The sequence below is a fragment of the Symphalangus syndactylus genome, chromosome 20 (assembly GCF_028878055.3).
Source record: "Symphalangus syndactylus isolate Jambi chromosome 20, NHGRI_mSymSyn1-v2.1_pri, whole genome shotgun sequence".
NCBI classification, from domain to species: domain Eukaryota; kingdom Metazoa; phylum Chordata; class Mammalia; order Primates; family Hylobatidae; genus Symphalangus; species Symphalangus syndactylus.
The window spans coordinates 24585283-24604216 of NC_072442.2; the positions used below are offsets into that span (position 1 = coordinate 24585283).

Below are 18934 nucleotides of genomic sequence, written 5' to 3' on the forward strand. Positions count from 1 at the left end.
CTTACTTGGCCTGTCTCTATCAAAGATGGCCACTCCCTCTTCCTTAAAAACCTTATTATTATTAGATTTGGCTTGAAAGGCACCTTCACTCACCTGGTCTTCCTTCTCCTCCGCTGCCACAGCCTGCCTTTGTGGCCAGATCCTTCCACCTACCTTTTCACTGCCATTGCTCCCCAAAGTTCTGTCCTCGACCCCCTTCTGTCTCCGTGTGCCCTCACTGAACACCCTCAACCTCTCTCAATGCTCTAACACCTACTGAGACCTCGACAATTCCCAAATTCACACCTCCAGTATCCCTCTCCCTCTGATTCTACACACGTATATGCAACTGCCTGTTGACTGTTTAACCTGGAAAACAAAAAGCTAGAGGGAGGATAAGATGGTTAATTTCCAATATTCGAAAGAGTGTCAGACCACAGAGCAGACCAGGACTAAATGGGTAGATTTCAGCTCAGGACACTGAGGACTTTCCTTTTTTTTTTCTTTTTTTTGAGACAGAGTCTGGCTGTGTCACCTAGGCCAGAGTGCAGTGGTGAGATCTCGGCTCACTGCAACCTCCGCCTCCCAGGTTCAAGCGATTCTCACGTCTCAGCCTTCCTAGTAGCTGGGATTACAGGTGTGCGCCACCGTGCCAGGTTAATTTTTGTATTTTTAGTAGAGATGGGTTTTTGCCATGTTGGCCAGGCTAGTCTCGAATTCCTGACCTCAGGTGATCCACCCGCCTCAGCCTTCCAAAGTGCTAGGATTACGGGCGTCAGCCACTGCACCTGGCCTACACTGAAGACTTTTCTAACAAACAACACTAGCCAGGGGCTAACACAGGGGCTAACGAAGGGGATCCTTCTGAGGTAGTGAGATCCCTGCGACTAGAAGTAGGCACAGAGGATTTCTGCAGATGGCACAAGGCCAAACTAAGCAACGTCTATGTTTTCCCCAATTCTCAGATTGAGACTTCTCAGCTCAGTAGAGGTTCAGATAAATAAAAGATTTCTTTTTCATTTTATTGAGTACCTAAAATTACAATTCTTCGATATACGACACTGGTTAGAAATTACTGTGATATTTCCTTTTTATTGATTTTTTTAATAATCATGATTTGTTGTTTATCAAATAAATACTTTGGTTTGGGTTTTCGTTGTTTTTTTTTTTTTTTTTTTGAGATGAGAGCTCATTCTGTCACCCAGGCTGGAGTGCAGTGGCACGACCTCGTCTCACTACAACCTCTGCCTCCTGGGCTCAAGAGATCCTCCCACCTCAGCCTCCCAAGTAGCTGGGACTACAGGTATGCACCACCATGCCCAGCTGATTTTTTTTTTTCTTCTGTATTTTTGGTAGAGATGGGGTTTCACCATGTTGCCTAGGCTGGTCTCAAACTCCTGGGCTCAGGAGATCCACCCGCCTCGGCCTCCCAAAGTGCTGGGATTACAAGGGTGAGCCACCACGCCCGGCCATACTTTGCATAACAAACTCGTTTGTCTTGTCATACATACACTAGTTTTCAGAGAAAAAAATTTTCTTGGTCACTGACTGGAGGCTTTCAGATTAAAGCACAGTTGCAAACACACCGCTTCTGGACATTTCTCTCCATTATATTCCCGTACACTGTTTTTAAAAATAGTAAATTAGGCCAGGTGTGGTGGCTCTCGCCTGTAATCCCAGCACTTTGGGAGGCCAAGGCGGGTAGTTCATGTGGTCAGGAGTTCAAGACCAGCCTGGCCAAGATGGTGACACCCTGTCTCTACCAAAAATACAAAAAATTAGCTGGGCATAGTGGCAGGCGCCTGTAATCCCAGCTACTCAGGAGGCTGAGGCAGAGAATTGCTTGAACCTGAGAGGCGGAGGTTGCAGTGAGCCAAGATCATACCACTGCACTCCAGCCTGGGCAACAGAATGAGACTCGGTCTCAAGAAAAAAAAAAAAGTAAGTTAATAGATAAGGAATTATAATTAAATGCAAATCTGATTTAACACAAAGACTTTTTAAAGGTTCTTCAAATACCTTGTTATTTTTTCATCACCAGCCTGGGATGTTATCAGGCAACCCTAAATACAGTCAAGGCAAATACTGCACCATTACTAAAGGTAAATGAATTTATGGCGATATTCACTGAACATTTTCATGCTGGGCCCCATGCCCAGCATATGTGAAACAGGGATGTCGAGTAAGTCATAGTCCTGCCCTCAAAGAGCTCTTGGCCAAAAGAGGGAGGCAGACCCATGAGCCAATGATCACAGTAGAATAAGGTAAGTATTGTGATGTTTGTCAGCGAGAACAGGGAAGCCTAGGCAGAGGACACTTACAACTAAGGTCTTGGCCGGGCATGGTGGCTCACTCCTGTAATATCAGCACTTTGGGAGGTCGAGGTGGGCAGATCATATGAGGTCAGGAGTTCGAGACCAACCTGGCCAACGTGGTGAAACCCCATATCTACTAAGAATACAAAAATGAGCCGGGTTTGGTGGCACATGCCTGTAATCCCAGCTACTTGGGAGGCTGAGGCAGGAGAATTACTTGAACCCAAGAGGCGGAGGTTGCAGTGAGCTGCCAAGATCACGCCACTGCACTCCAGCCTGGGCAACAGAGCAAGAACCTGTCTCAAAAAAAAAAAAAAAAAAAAAGAATAAGGTCTTGTTTAAATACCTAACTGCAGGGGGGTGAGGGATAAGAGACTACACATTGGGTAGGGTGTACACTGCTTGGTGATGGGTGCACCAAAATCTCAGAAATCACGACTAAAGAACTTATCTATGTAACCAAACACCACCTGTTCCCCAAAAACTGTTGAAAGGTTTAAAAATAATACCTAATTGCAAAATCTTAAAATAACAAAAATGTAAAAGCAAAATTGTTTACACTTCCATTATCTAATCAAATTGTTTCCACTTCTCCATCTTACCTTCTAATCTTTATACATATACATGCAACTATTTCATACATGCAATATTATGAAAGTAGTTTGAGAGTCCACCTTTTCACGTCTTATATCATTAGTATTTTTCCATTTCACTTTTTTTTTCTTACTCCCACTTCATCCCCTTGAGATAACCAGTACTCTACATCTTCTTTCTCTTGATCGAATCACCCAGTGGTAGGGCACCAGAATAATATTCAAATTAGAACAATTGGGCCAGGCACAGTGGCTCATGCCTGTAATCCCAATACTTTGGGAGGCTGAGGCAGGCGGATCACCTGAGGTCAGGAGTTCAAGACCACCCTGGCCAACATAGTGAAACCCCATCTCTACTAAAAATACAAAAATTAGCTGGGTGTGGTGATGGATGCCTGTAATCCCAGATATTTGGGAGGCTGAGGCAGGAGAATCACTTGAACCCAGAAGGCGGAGGTTGCAGTGAGCCGAGATAGTGCCACTGCACTCCAGCCTGGGCAACAAAAGTGAAACTCCATCTCTAAATAAATAAATAAATGGCCGGGCGCAGTGGCTCACACCTGTGATTCCAGCACTTTGGGAGGCTGAGGCGGGTGGATCACGAGGTCAGGAGATCGAGACCATCCTGGCTAACATGGTGAAACCCCATCTCTACTAAAAATACAAAAAATTAGCTGGGCATGGTTGTGGGCCCCTGTAGTCCCAGCTACTTGGGAGGCTGAGGCAGGAGAATGGCGTGAACCCGGGAGGCAGAGCTTGCAGTGAGCCGAGACCATGCCACTGCACTCCAGGCTGGGCGACAGAGTGAGACTCCGTCTCATAAATAAATAAATAAATAGCAAAACTGAGGCCTAGATTGACAACTCCTCCATGGATCACAGCAGCAACATTGTATGAATTTTCTTTGCTTAGCTACTCATGCACATATGCTCTTCATACTATTTTTTTCTTCTCTCCCTTCCGCTCCCCTGTATATGTAATACCCCAACTCACAACTTCCGCCTTTACTCACAGTTTCAGCTGCCTCATAACTCCCGCTCACACATGGGCCAACACAACCTTTCAATAACATGACATTTCCATTTCAGCAATTCTGCCATTCTCCTCAAGCCCCTAATATCTCTTGGCTGTTTCTCAAGTTTACCTTTTCATGCCAGACGTACTCATGGTCTCATCATCTATGACCTTGGGAGGAGGAAGAAAGGAGGGTGTGGTGATATGATCTACAACTGCCCTTTTAGCAAAGATAGTGGAAGGGGCATTTTTTTCCTCCCTCCGACAGCCTTGGCCACGACTCCCCTCACCGCCAAAGCCACTGCATTCCCTCACAAGGTTCTGCCTTGTTCATACACCTTGTGGGGCCTTTGAAAAAGTTTAAATGGTTAAACGCTCAATTAACTGCTATAGAGTATACTAAAATTTCACATCTGAAAGCTTTTCTTGTGTCAGCTTCAATAAGGAGGCAGGAAGAAACAACCCCTGAGCCCGTCAGACACCAAGGTGACTTACTCTAGTGGATCCCAGACCTGCCAAGGCGTGACCCCAGATGGTGTTGCTATCTTCTCATACATGCAGGGCCAAGAATGGACCTCAGAGTCACATGTGCGCCTAGGTCCTAGTTCTGCCACTCTGTGTGATCTTGAAGAGGTCAAAACATTTTTTTTTTTTTTTGAGATGGAGTCTCGCCCTGTTGCCCAGGCTGGAGTGCGGTGGCATGATCTTGGCTCATTGCAACCTCTGCCTCCCAGGTTCAAGCTATTCTCCTGCCTTAGCCTCCAAAGTAACTGGGATTACAGGCACACGCCACCGTGCCCAGCTAATTTTTGTATTTTTAGTAGAGACAGGGTTTCACCATGTTAGCCAGGCTGGTCTCGAACTTCTGACCTCAGGTGATCTGCCCGCCTCAGCCTCCCAAAGTGCTGGGATTACAGGCGTGAGCCACCACACCCAGCCTGGTCAAAACATTTTGAGTCTTGCATTCCTCATCTCTAAAATGAGGTAAAGTTTTTTGTTGTTTTTTTTTGTTTGTTTTTTACTGAGAGAGTTTCACTCTTGTTGCCCAGGCTGGAGTGCAATGGCGTGATCTCGGCTCACCGCAACCTCTGCCTCCCGGGTTCAAGCAATTCTCCTGCCTCAGCCTCCCGAGTAGTTGGGATTACAGGTGTGCACCATGACACCCGGCTAATTTTTGTTTAGTAGAGACAGGGTTTCTCCATGTTGGCCAGCTAGTCTTGAACTCCTGACCTCAGGCGATCTGCCCACCTCAGCCTCCCAAAGTGCTATGATTACAGGTGTGAGCCACCGCACCCGGCCAAAATGAGGTAAATTTTTAAAAGTGACTTCATGTAAGTAATTGTAAGGATTAAAATATTAAATGGAAAACCGAGTTTAGTGTCAATTAAGGATTATGCAATTGCTGGTTTAACTAATTTCCCATTTAGTTTTTGGCCTAGGGAAAAGCCTGTTAACTAAGTAAATGTTCCATTTTCTATCAACAGGAAAACAATCAGCTACAAAATCACCAGTGTCTCCTGGATTCCAATCCTTGGTCAACAGTGCTAGATCTACAGAAGCAAAACTAAAATTTTTTTTCTTTCACAGAGTAGTTTTAAGCCTCCAAGCGTTTTAATCTTTAAAATATCATTCAGGGACTTTAAACGAAGTAGTGAAGGCTGGGCACGGTGGCTCACGCCTGTAATCCCAGCACTTTGGGAGGCCAAGGCGGGTGGATCACTTGAGGCCAGGAATTCGAGAACGGCCTGGCCAATGTGGTGAAATCTCGTCTCTACTAAAAATACAAAAAATGAGCCAGATGTGGTGGCAGGCACCTATAGTCCCAGCTACTCAGGAGGCTGAGGCACAAAAATCGCTTAAACCCAGGGGGTGGAGGTTCCAATGAGCCAAGTTCGTGCTGCTGCACTCCAGCCTGAGTGACACAGTAAGACTATCTCCATAAATAAATACATGGGAAAAAAGCAGATGAAGCATACTGGTTTCTTTTTTTAACCTTTATTTACAAAGAACACAACTCCTCTTGACACAAACACACACACATTTCAAGGAGGAGCCCATTCAGAACAACAACAGACTGGCGAGAACAACGGGGCCTTATTGAACACTGTTCAATAAGGAACACTGGTCTGTGTACCCCAGACTAGGGGTCACTGCAAACATTTTCTCAGATACGACTTTTCACCTCCAAGACAGGAAAAGACATCCTGACGTGGAGGCCCGCCCACCTACAAGGCAGAAAGCTCCACACTCAATCTTCAGCATCGTCAAACTGTCCTGTTTCAAAGACCATTTTGGAATAATAGGGTACCAGTGGAGGCGGATGGTGCCAGCTGGGGTCATAGATCATGTCTCCTTGTGGGGCACAGCACACCCAAGGTTTGAGCTCTTGAGAAATGCTCTCCTGGATGTCGTCAGCATCTGCAGGCAGTTTTAAAAGACAGATTAAGGGAAGGAAGGAGGGAAGGAAGGAAGGTAAAAACGGACAGCCAAAAAAGTATGTCTAGGGGACAGATCCTTGCACTTATTTTGTTTAAAAACACACACTGTTCTCCTTTCCTGAAGAATTATAAATGCGTTCATTCTGAACAACTGAGAAGTTGTGCTTCTCACACAAGGGTTCTTAGCAGTGAAGAGGAAGCAAACTGGATAACACAGCACTTCTATCTGCAGCTGCTCAATTCATAGCAGAGATTTTTGCAGAGTAACAGTTTTGACGTTAAAACAGTGATACATTATGGAGTCAAATGCAAAATTTGGATTTTTTGAATATAAAAGAGAAGGTGTTACAGAAATTGGAGACCTGTAACAGATACCAGCCTAAGCTCATAGATGTGGACCCCTGTTCCAAACTGTCTGCCTTCAGGGCTAGTCTGACAGGTGTGTCTGAGAAGGCCTGGTTCAGGACCCTCAGAGACTCCACACCTACCATATGGACTCCCTTGATCTGCTTTCAACTCCAAGTCCCAGTCCTCATTAAAAAGATTGCCAGGCTGTTCCTTGGGTGGACAGTTTGTCCCTTCTGACAGCTCCCAGGTATTCAGTTCTCCATCAGAGTCCTCCTCATCCATGGCAAAGCCTTCCTCTTCAGAATGGGTGCCCTCACCCCGGGCAGGACTGTCATTAGGGATGCTCTGTGCTCCACGGGCTAAATCGACAGAGAGAAGATGGCCTTAGTGACAAACCAAAGAGGACCTGCTGTGTGCTCAGTAAATTTGGGGCAGACTTATTATGAAGGTAGTAAAATAAGTGCACAGAGTCTTCTTTAGCCACTTGAGCACTTTTTTTAAAATGCACTTCTTTGTATGTTTTTAAAAGACCTGATAATTTATTTTCAATAAGATGTTTTGTCTTATACAAGGCATTATGTGCCAGGTCCTTTAATTTACAAAGAGAGCTAGGGACAGTTAACATTTTCAGGTGGTTTGTATGTCATTGAGGCAAAGGGCCTCTGATAAATAATACGCTTTCACCATACAAGCCTGAATTAAGTTTTTGCTCTTTTTTTTTTTTTTTTTCTTTTGAGACAGAGTCTCGCTCTGTTGCCCAGGCTGGAATGCAATGGCGCCATCTTGGCTCACTGCAACCTCTACCTCCCAGGTTCAAGCAATTCTCTGCCTCAGCCTCCTGAGCAGCTGGGATTACAGGCGCCTGCCACCGCGCCCAGCTAATTTTTTTGTATATTTAGTAGAGATGGGGTTTCACCATCTTGGCCAGGCTGGTCTTGAACTCCTGACCTTGTGATCTGCCTGCCTCGGCCTCCCAAAGTGCTGGGATTACAGGCGTGAGCCACTGTGCCCGGTTGTTTTTGCTCTTTTATTCCTCCCTTCAGCCTCAAAGAGCATGTTAGAGGTGAGCACAGGGACAAAGGGAAACAGGGGCACTGCAGGCAGAAGACCAGAGCCCATCTAGTCACAATGGGCAGCACCTAGTGCCTCCCTCTGAGATCAGGGAGGCCGGAAGGTACATTTTCAAAAGGCCTCACAATAATGGAGGAAAGACTGGGGAAAGCTAATGGATTTCCGAGCACATAGTGCTTTGGTGATGCCAGGTCCCAGGAGAGAAGGCAATCAGCCTCAAACAGCCATGCTCTTAATACTGGAATAACAGTAACAGTGATAAGCAATAAAGTGATAGTTCAGAGCAAGGAGTCTAAAGCCAGACTGCCTGGTTTCAAATCCCTGTTTTGTCAATTACTAAACATGGGACTGGGCCGGGCGCAGTAGCTCACCCCTGTAAACCTAGCACTTTGGGAGGCCGAGGTGGGCGGACTGCTTGAGCTCAGAAGTTCAAGACCAGCCTGAACAATGTGGCAAAACCCTGTCTCTACAAAAAATTCAGCTGGGTGCAGTGGCATGCACCCGTAATCCCAGCTACTCAGGAGGCTGAGGTGGGAGGATCGCTTGAGCCTGGAAGGCGGAGGCTGCACTGAGCCAAGATCGTGCCATTGCACAGAGTGAGACCCTGTCTCCAAACAAAAAAAAAGTGTGACTGAGCTGAAATTTACTTAACTAGTTCCATAACATAAATATAGAATTACCATATGACCCAGCAATCCCAGTCCTAAACATATACCCAAAAGAACTGAAAACAGGTGTTTAAATAAAACAAGGATACTCACAGCAGCACTATTTACAATCACCAAAAGGTAGACACAACATCAAATGTCCATCAATGGATGAACGGAAAAACAAAATGTGGTATATGCATATGATGGAATTATTCAGCCATAAAAAGGAATGCAGTGCTGATACATGCTACGGCATGGATGCACCTTGAAAATACGCTAAGTGGAAGAAGCCAGACACAAAAGGTCACATATTGTTATGATTCCATTTACAGGCAACTCACATTTGCCTATCCAGAACAGATAAACCCACAGAGACAGAAAGCAAATTAGTGGTTGTAAGAGCTCAGGGAAGGAAGGAATGGAGAATGACTACTTGGTGAGCACAGAGTTTCCTTTTAGGGTGATGAAAAGATTCTGGAACTAGGTAGTGGTGATGGTTGCACAACACTGCCATTGTGCTAAAAGGCCACTGAATTATATGCGTTAAAATGGTTAAATGGTAAATTTATGTTATGTATCTGTTACCACAATTTTTAAATTGTTTTTATTTAACTATTCTGTGCCTCAATTTCCACATCTATAAAATGAAGATAGCGTTGTGGTGAGAGTTACTTTAAAAGAAAAAAAAAAGGCCAGGCACGGTGGCTCACGCCTGTAATCCCAGCACGTTGGGAGGCCGAGGTGGGCGGATCACTTGAGGTCAGGAGTTCGAGAACAGCCGGGCCAACATGGTGAAAGCCCCTCTCCACTAAAAATACAAAAACTAGGCCGGGAGCAGTGGCTCACGCCTGTAATCCCAGCACTTTGGGTGGCTGAGGAGGGCAGATCACGAGGTCAGGAGATCAAGACCATCCTGACTAACACGGTGAAATCCTGTCTCTACTAAAAACACAAAAAATTAGCCAGGCGTGGTGGCGGGTGCCTGTGGTCCCAGCTACTCAGGAGGCTGAGGCAGGAGAATGGCATGAACCCGGGAGGCAGAGCTTGCAGTGAGCCAAGATAGTGCCACTGCCTGGGAGACAGCGAGATTCCATCTCAAAAAATAAATAAATAAATAAATACAAAAATTAGCCAGGCGATTATGGTGCACACCTGTAATCCCAGCTACTCAGGAGGCTGAGGCACGAGAATCACTTGAACCTGGGAGATGGAGGTTGCAGTGAGCCAAGATTGCGATACTGCACTCCAGCCTGGGTGACAGAGTGAGACTCCATCTCAAAAAAAAAAGAAAAAGAAAAAAAGGGGACAAGCATGGTAGCTCACACCTGTAATCCCAGCACTTTGAGAGGCTGAGGCAGACGGATCACGTGAGGTCAGGAGTTCAAGACCAGCCTGGCCAACATGGTGAAACCCCATCTCTACTAAAAATAGAAAAATTAGCCGGGCATGGTGGCATATGCCTGTAATCCAGCTACTTGGGAGGCTGAAGTAGGAGAATGCTTGAATCCAGGAGGCAGAGGTTGCAGTGAGCCAAGATTGTGCCATCGCACTCCAGCCTGGGCAACAAGAGCAAAACTCCCTCTCAAAAAAAAAAAAAAAAGGCAGGGGGCTGGGCACAGTGGCTCATGCCTGTAATCCCAGCACTTTGGGAGGCCTAGGTGGGCAGATCACTTGAGATCAGGAGTTCGAGACCAGCCTGGCCAACATAGTGAAACCCCGTAGCTACTAAAAATACAAGTTAGCTGGGCGTGGTGGCACATGCCTGTATTTCCAGCTACTCGGGAGGCTGAGGCAGGAGAATTGCTCTAACCTGGGAAGCGGAGGTTGCGGTGAGCTGACATCATGCCACTGTACTCCAGCCTGGTGACAGAGCGAGACTCTGTTTCAAAAAAAAAAAAGATATTTTGAGAGAGAACACATTCACATAACTTTCGGTATATTGGCATAATTGTTCTATATTAATATTGTTATTAATCACATATGCATAATTTATAAGTTAAACTATATCAGAAATAGTATATATGGGGAAAAAAAGCAGTTTCAGGCATCCACTGGGGGGGTCTTAGAATGTATCCCCTAGGAATAAGGGGAGACTGCTGTACTATTTTCACCGTTTCAAGCTGTTACTCTCAGTAGAAGGATGAGTTTGAACATAAGAAAAGTCCAGGACTTCCCTTAAGGAAGCTCCAAGCAAGGCTTCCAAAGGAGGGTACTGTTCAACCCTTGGCAGAGAAGGCCACTAAGCAGCAGAGAGGACTGGCTAAAAGAGAAGGTAAATGAGACAGAGGGACTATTCCTCTCCTCACATCCTTGGTCTCCCCAATTTCCGTCTCTACCATCTACTTGCCTAGTTGATCCACAGCCTTCTCAGTCTCTCTCTCCTGACCGGAGTGGTCAGCTGTAGCAAAGCCAGCCTGCAGGAAGAAGAAATGATTACCAAGGACTTGGGTATCTGGGGTATGCCCAGTATTCAGCTATTGCATCTCAACCCCACCCACTCTTTCCATACTCCCCTTGGTGATGCAGGGCTGGGACTCTTCCACCCACATTTCTGCTTTGCCCTGTTAAACTAAGCAAGGCTGGAGGGAGATGGGCCTTGTTCCTTCCTATTCATGTAGGCATCACCTCATGACACTTCACCGTGGCAGCAGGAATGCCTTCCTATAGCAGCCACAGAATCCAGTATACAGTTCTGCGAACTCTTGCAGAGCCAGCCTTATCACTGCACCTTCTCTTTAGAGGTCTGGGTCTCAGGACTCTCCTCCAAGCTCAGAGACCCCCTACCATCAGCTGGGGCAGTGCCTTCTCCTTAAAGGTTGGAATTTCAGCTCTGCAGAGCCTTTTCCCTAAGCTTCTAAATTTTAATCAACTTCATCTCTTTGTTCCTTCAGCCATAGGTTGGTAGCTGTTCCCTGCGGTTGCCACCGCCAGGTACACGTTTTCCCTTTTCAGTTACTTAACAACTTTATAGCTAGTAAACAACTCTATCAAATTCTCTGTTTCCTCACTGACACATTGAGGTGGGGGAAGCTTTATAGTTCCTCTGCAATGCTGAGCACTGAAGGCATTATTTCTAATCTAACTGAAAATCTTCCCGCACAGCCAACAAAATGCTTCTCTGCTCCCATCACTCAGAAGTTCCTGAAACCCTATGACCTCCAAGACCTCTTTCTAATGAATCACGAAATGTTCCCTGCCTGCATAAAAGACCTGATTTTGATCCCAGCTCTGCCATCCATTCAGAGTGTGACCTTGAACACATCACTTCAATTACCGTGCCTGAGTTTTCTTCTTCAGAAATTGGGGGTGACTGTTCTGACCCTGCAGGGGACTTATGATACCATTTACGAAAAAACCTGGCATGTGGCAAGAATGTAACATTTCTTGAATTTAAATTCATCTTTTCTGCTACATCTAAATTGCACTAGGCACCTGCTCCAATCAGCATTCATTACCTAGTCATGTCTGGGTTTAATAATTCAATTCCACTCCCTGTAGTTAGTGACAACCTCTGGTCACTGCCACCCAAGGAGAAGTCAGACCTTTCCCTAAACCACTGCCACAGCCTCCTAACCACCTTCCAACCAGCCATCTGGCTCAGCCTTACAGAATTAATCACTACTCTGCTCAAAACCTTCAACAGCCCTCCACTGAGAGAGCACAAAATTAAGCCATGGCATTCGCACGTCCCCTCTTCTCCCACTCCCATCAACCTGTTGAGCATAGCTCTCTGCATGCTCTGAGACCCAACTCCAGGCCATGTGCCCTGCACTTTCTCATCTCCACGCCTCTGCAGACACCACCAGCCTCTCACCTTGATCCTTTCCTGCTATGCCCTGACAAAATTAGTCCCATTCTATTCTGCACTCCAAAGTAATTTTCTTTATAAGTGTGGCTGCATTTTTCATATCTTACTTTGGCTAAGTACCATCTCTGAGGCATCATTCATCCAGTCGGTATGTCTATCTCCTGTGCCAGGCACTATGCTAGGCTGGGCAAACAGCCCTAACAGAGGGTTCCTACCTTCAAGCCGCTCAGCACCTAGCCGGGACTAACGGTAAACGAGGGCAGGTAATAACCGTAATAACGGTCTGTAACGTTCTCGGGAAAACCAGGAGCTGTCTAGCGTACAGGAAAACAAGTTTCTGGAAACCCTGCGTCAAACAGGGCCTTTTTGGTTTCAGTAAGGAGAAGGGGGAGCGCGCATGTGACATCTGGGGCTCAGGGTTAGCGGGCATCCCCATCAACGGACAGAGGTCCACAGGTCTGTAAAGTCAAGTCCCTCTCCTCGCCGCCCTCACCTGGCCCTCGCCCAGGCTCCTGGCAGCGGGCCCCGGCTCTCGGTCACCAGCGTCACCTCCCATTTACCAAATACGCAGCGGCGCCTAGCGGGCGGACAGCCTTCCCTGCTGACCCGGCGCGCCCACCCACGCCCTCGGCTTTCGCCGCCCCGCAGCCCCGCGGCCCCTCGGCCTGGCCGTTTTCAGCTCGAGCAGCGAGCCCAAACAGCTCTCCGTGTCGCGGGGCGGCCCGAGACCGGCCAGAGGCGCTTCCCGGCCCCGCGGCCCCCGCCCCGCCCCGCCCAGCCCGGCCCCGCGACTTCCCGCCCCAGGCTGCGGCTGGTTGTTGCTCCCGGCCCCCACGCGGCGCTCACCTCCGGGCTAGGGGGCGCCCCCCGCGCGCTAGGCAGCGGCGGGCCCCGAGACGGCTCCGCGGCCCCCTGCGCCTGGACCCCGGTGGCCTGAAGGTCCATGCCCTGCTGCCCGCGGCTTGTCGCCCTGGACGCCGTGGGCCACGTGACACGCCGGCCCGGCTGCCCGCCGGAGGATCCGCCGCAGAGGTGCCAATCAGCCTGGTGGGGGGTCCCGGCCAAGAGGGCGGGGCGCGGGGGGTCACGAGGAAGCGGGGGCGGGGCGGCGCAGGGGGCGGGGCGCGCGGCCTCGCGGAGCCCGCCCCTCCCTCCCAGCGCGAAATCTGAAACAATCTCGGAGACGGATTTTGGAAACTCCTCCCGGTGCATATCCTAAGGCTGGACGACTAGCTGCGTGTGAAACGCCAAGCGTACCCTACTCGGCCACTCGGGGTGTGCTCCAGCTTCAAAACCCTGCGTGGGTAAGACACATGAGCAACCTAGTGACCTCCACCTTGAGCCAGTGATCGTCTTTGAAGTTAATCCATTAGAAACCAGGATAGATGATTAAGACACAAACTGCAATGTGCAGTGGACACAGAATACAGGCCACGACCCTTACTCATAATAATACTGAACATTCGGGATTCCTGTATTTCCATGCTCAATGCCTGATACTGGACAACCTAATTATTTCCCATTTTGCCTGGAAAGGTGGCTTCTGGGGATAGGCAGGGCCTGAGCTGGGAACAGCCCAACTGGAAAGACAGCCTTCCCTGCCTTCCCCAGTGCCTAACCTCTAATAACAAACCAGCTCAAGGCATGCTAATCACGTCAACATCAGGACATGAGGCCCTCTTCCTTCATCCCCCTCAAAGACTGTGTTGTTTGTACAAGACAAAAGGCATTTGAAAAAATTTAGCATAAAACTGACACACAATATTCGATATTATTTTTGTTCTATTATGTAGATGTTCCTACACAGGAGTCAGTATCCCCAAGGCTAACTGCCTCTAGGTCAGCAATGTCCAATAGAACCTTCTTTAATGGTGGAAATAAAAGTTCTACTATCTGTGCTGTCCAATATAGTAACCATATACCTACTGAGCGCTTGAAATGTGGCCAATGTGAATAAATTGAGTAATTCTAATAAATTTAAATTGTTACATGTGCCTTGGAGCTACTAACAGTGCAACTCTAGGTGTACTAGCTAGATGTGTTTTCATAACCTGCAATATTGACAATCAGATATACGGATGTGATGACCCCAGGTGACCACCTTATAGCCTTGTGTTAAGGAGACTACCACTACCTCTTTGCTCCCTTATCTATGTACGACACATATCTCTTTTGTAAAATTAAAGTGCCAAATAAGATTAAGAATGTTAAACATCCCAGGACTTAAGGGACAGGAAAAAAAGGAATTTTTTTCTTATTTTAAAACAAATGACAAGAAAACAGGGGCTGGCCGCAGCGGCTCACTCCTGTAATACCAGCACTTTGGGAGGCCAAGGCAGGCGGATCACTTGAGGTCAGTTCAAGGCTATCCTGGCCAACATGGTGAAACCCCATCTCTACTAAAAATACAAAAATCAGCCAGGCATGGTGGCGCACACCTATAATCCCAGCTACTCGGGAGGCTGAGGCAGGAGAATCACTTGACCTAGGAGGCGGAGGTTGCAGTGAGCAGAGATTGCCCCACGGCACTCCAGCCTGGGCGACAGAGTGAGACTTGGTCTTAAAAAAAAAAAAAAAAAAAAAAAAACAGAAAGAAAAAGAAAACAGTACAAAAGCTTAAAATAAAAATGTTCTAAAGTAGACTCTAATACTCATAGAAATTTAATATATAATAAAGGTAACATCACAAATCAGCAGAGAGAAACATAACTGGCCAAATAGTGTTGGCAAAATTAACTGCTTGGGGAAAAAGAGTTGTTCTCAGCACCACGAAGAGCTTCCAAAGCATTTTAAAAACAGACATCACACACACACACACACAAAATACCTCTGGGCATCAAAAATCGCCACAAAATGTGGGCGCCTATAATCCCAGCTACTTGGGAGGCTTTGGCAGGAAGAACTGCTTGAACCCAGGAGGCAGAGGTTGCAGTAAGATCACACCACTGCACTCCAGCCTGGACCACAGAGCAAGACTCTGTCTCAAAAAAAAAAAAAAAAAATCGCCACAAAAAGGCTGGGGGTAAAATTGTTTGCAACAAATGAGAAACAAGAGATTAATATTCTGAATATCTTTTTAAAAACTCTGGCCAGGCACAATGGCTCATGCCTGTAATACCAGCACTTTGGGAGGTTGAGGTAGGAGGATTGCTTCAGCCCAACCATTTAAGAGACCAACATAGCAAGACCAGTCTCTACAAAAAAAATTTTAAATTAACCAGGCATGGTGGTGTGCACCTGTAGTCCCAGCTACTCAGGAGGCTGAAGTGGGAGGATCTCTTGAGCCCAGAAGTTAAGGCTGTAGTGAGCCATGATCACACCACTGCACTCTAGCCTAAGTGACAGAGCAAGAACTTGTCCAATTAAAAAAAAAAAAATTAACTCTTATAAATTAGTAAGAAAAAAATTTTTTAAATAGTCTAAGGATGTAAAAAGATGAGAAACAAAATACACTAACTTCATGAATATCAAAGAAAAGTATGGTAAAACGATATATCACATTTCACCTATAAAATGGTAAAAATAAAAAATATAATTACACCAGTATAGGTAAGGGTACTGACACTTTCATGTATTGCTTGAAAGAAGGAGCAAACTGGCAATACATATCAATATTCTCTAAAAGCAGTATCCTTTGATTCACTAATTCCACTGTCAGATGTCAATCTCCTAAGGAAATAGCCAGGGATGTGAACAAAGATTGACAAGAATCTTCATCAACAGCATTTATCTAATTTTTTAAAAAATTAGAAATGACAGTCCAGCCCAGGCTCAGTGGCTCACGCCTGTAATCCCAACACTTTGGGAGGCCAAGGCGGGTGGATCATGAGGTCAGGAGTTCGCAACCAGCCTGGCCAATATGGTGAAACCCCCTCTCTACTAAAAATACAAAAATTAGCTGGGCATTCTGGCGGGTGCCTGTAGTCCCACCTAGCTGCTCAGGAGGCTGAGCCAGGAGAACCACTTGAACCCAGGAGGTGGAGGTTGCAGTGAGTTGAGATGGAGCCACTGCACTCCAGCCTGGGTGACAGAGCAAGACTCCATCTCAAAAAAAAAAAAAAAAAAAAGACAGTCCAACCAGAGGATTAGTAAAATATATTATGGCTCATTTTTACAATGTAATGTTATGAATTCATTAAATGTTTTTAAGGCTATTTAATGACACAGAAAAACAATACTAAGTGAAACGTAACAATAACCTATACTGAAAGCTTCTCCCAGTGACAGGATGCTTTCTTTTCACCACACTATTCTATTTCTTCCATATTTTCCAGAACAAATGCATACCACGTATCTTTTATAATGAGAATAAACCAACAAAACTGTACTTTCTCTTTTTTTTTTTCCTTGAGGAGTTTCGCTCTTCTTACCCAGGCTGGAGTGCAATGGCATGATCTCAGCTCACTGCAACCTCCGTCTCCCAGGTTCAAGCAATTCTCCTGCCTCAGCCTCCCGAGTAGCTAGAAATACAGGCACGTGCCACCACGCCCAGCTAATTTTTGTATTTTTACTAGAGACGGGGTTTCACCATGTTGGCCAGGATAGTCTCAATCTCTTGACCTCATGATCCACCCGCCTCGACCTCCCAAAGTGCTGGGATTACAGGCGTGAGCCACTGCGCCCGGCCTAATTTTTTGTATTTTTAGTAGAGATGGGGTTTCACCATGTTGGTCAAGCTGCTCTCAAACTTCAAGAGTAAGAGCAAACCACCTTTTGCGACCTCAAGTGAACCGCCTGCCTCGACCTCCCAAAGTGCTGGGATACAGACGTGAGTCACCATGCCTGGCCAGCCTAAAGATTTTAAAATGCAGCTAAATGTACAAAATAGAAAAGTAGGAAAAAATCATTCATACAATAGTTCTCTTTAAAATAATAGGTTGGATGCAGTGGCTCACTCCTGTAATCCTAACACTTTAGGAGGACAAAGTGGGCAGATCACTTGAACTCAGTACTTCGAGGTCACGCTGGGCAATATGGTGAAACCTCATCTCTACAAAAAGTACAAAAGGGGCTGGGTGTGGTGGCTCACGCCTGTAATCCCAGCACTTTGGGAGGCTGAGGTGGGCGGATCATGAGGTCAGGAGATTGAGACGATCCTGGCTAACACGGTGAAACATCATCTCTACTAAAAATACAAAAAAATTAGCTGGGCGTGATGGCAGGCGCCTGTAGTCCCAGCTATTCGGGAGGCTGAGGCAGGAGAATGGCGAGAACCAGGGAGGCAGAACCTGCAGTGAGTGGAGATCACGCCACTGCACTCCAGCCTGGGCGACAGAGCAAGACTCCGTCTCAAAAAAAAAAAAAAAAGTACAAAAGGCGAGCCAGGGCCAGGCGCAGTGGCTCACACCTGTAATCCCAGCACTTTGGGAGGCTGAGGCCGGTGGATAACTACTTGAGGTCAAGAATTCGAGACCAGCCTGGCCAACATGGTGAAACTCCATCACTGCTAAAAATACAAAAACTGGCTGGGGGCAGTGGCTCACGGCTATAATCCCAGCACTTTGGGAGGCTGAGGCGAGCAGATTACCTGAGGTCAGGAATTCGAGACCAGCCTGCTCTACCTGGTGAAACCCTGTCTCTACTAAAAATGCAAAAAAATTAGCTGGGCGTGGTGGCAGGCACCTGTAATCCCGGCTACTCGGGAGGCTGAGGCAGGAGAATCGCTTGAACCTGGGAGGCAGAAGTTCCAGTGAGCCGAGATCACGCCACTATGCTCCAGCCTCGGCAAGAAGAGAGAAACTCCGTATCAAAAAAAAAAGAATACGAAAACTATCCGGGTATGGTGGTGCATGTCTGTAATGCCAGCTACTCAGGAAGCTGAGGCAGGAGAATTACATGAACTCAGGAGGTGGAGGTTGCAGTGAGCAGAGATCACACTACCACACTCCAGCCTGGGCAACAAAGCAAGACTCCATCTCGAAGAGAAAAAAAAAAAAACCTAGCCAGGTAGTCCCAGCTAATCAAGAGGCCGAGGCGAGAGGATCTCTTCATCCCAGGAGGTTGAGACTGCAGTGAGCCATGATCGTGCCACTGCACTCCAGCCCGGGCAATGGAGCAAGACTCTATCTCAAAAATAATAATAATAATAGTAATAAAATAAGGCCAGGCACGCTGGCACAGGCCTGTAATCCAGCACTTTGGGAGGCCGAGGTGGGTGGATCACCTGAGGTCAGGAATTCAAGACCAGACTGGCTAACATAGTGAAACCCAGTCTCTACTAAAAATACAAACATTAGCTGGGCATGGTGGCACACGCCTGTAATCCCAGCTACCTGGGAGGCTGAGGCATGAGAATCCCCTGAACCTGGGAGGCAGAGGTTGCAGTGATCCTAGATGGCGACATTGCTGGGCCATAGAATTGAGACTGTCTCAAAAAAACAAAAAATATATATATACATACATATATATATATACACATACATATATATACATACATATATATATATACGTATATAGAGAGAATAAAATAAATAATTTAAGAATTTAATGACTTTTTTACATACCACAATACTAGGCGAGAAGTGCAATAATAGCTGAGATGGGTAGGGAGGGTTTTCTGTGATATCTTGAGGTTCTGAAGTGACCAAAGAGCAGCATCCTGCTCCTGGAACTCAGATTACAATCCTAGCCATCATACGTACTGGTCTGATGTTGGAAGAAACAGAACAATGCAGAAACAATAACTATACATATTTAAAAATTGACTGGGTGCGGTGGC

At 46.6% G+C, this 18934-nt stretch overlaps 1 protein-coding gene across 4 annotated transcripts; it reads right to left on the reverse strand.

Annotated features, from left to right (window-relative positions):
- Positions 1–5880: 5880 nt before the first annotated feature.
- Positions 5881–13280, reverse strand: COPRS (coordinator of PRMT5 and differentiation stimulator). 4 transcript variants are annotated; one of them, XM_055256208.2, is made up of 5 exons: positions 13063–13280; positions 10756–10822; positions 10219–10287; positions 6828–7046; positions 5881–6319 (listed from the first exon to the last, which is right to left on the reverse strand). In XM_055256208.2, the coding sequence occupies exons 1-5, from the start codon at positions 13159–13161 to the stop codon at positions 6150–6152; spliced, it is 624 nt and encodes a 207-aa protein (XP_055112183.1). In that variant the 5' UTR covers positions 13162–13280; the 3' UTR covers positions 5881–6149. The 4 variants fall into 4 exon arrangements, with proteins under 4 accessions (XP_055112183.1, XP_055112184.1, XP_055112185.1 ...); XM_055256209.2 differs by lacking the exon at positions 13063–13280 and adding an exon at positions 12710–12967; XM_055256210.2 differs by lacking the exon at positions 10219–10287 and having other exon boundaries at positions 13063–13279.
- Positions 13281–18934: the final 5654 nt, after the last annotated feature.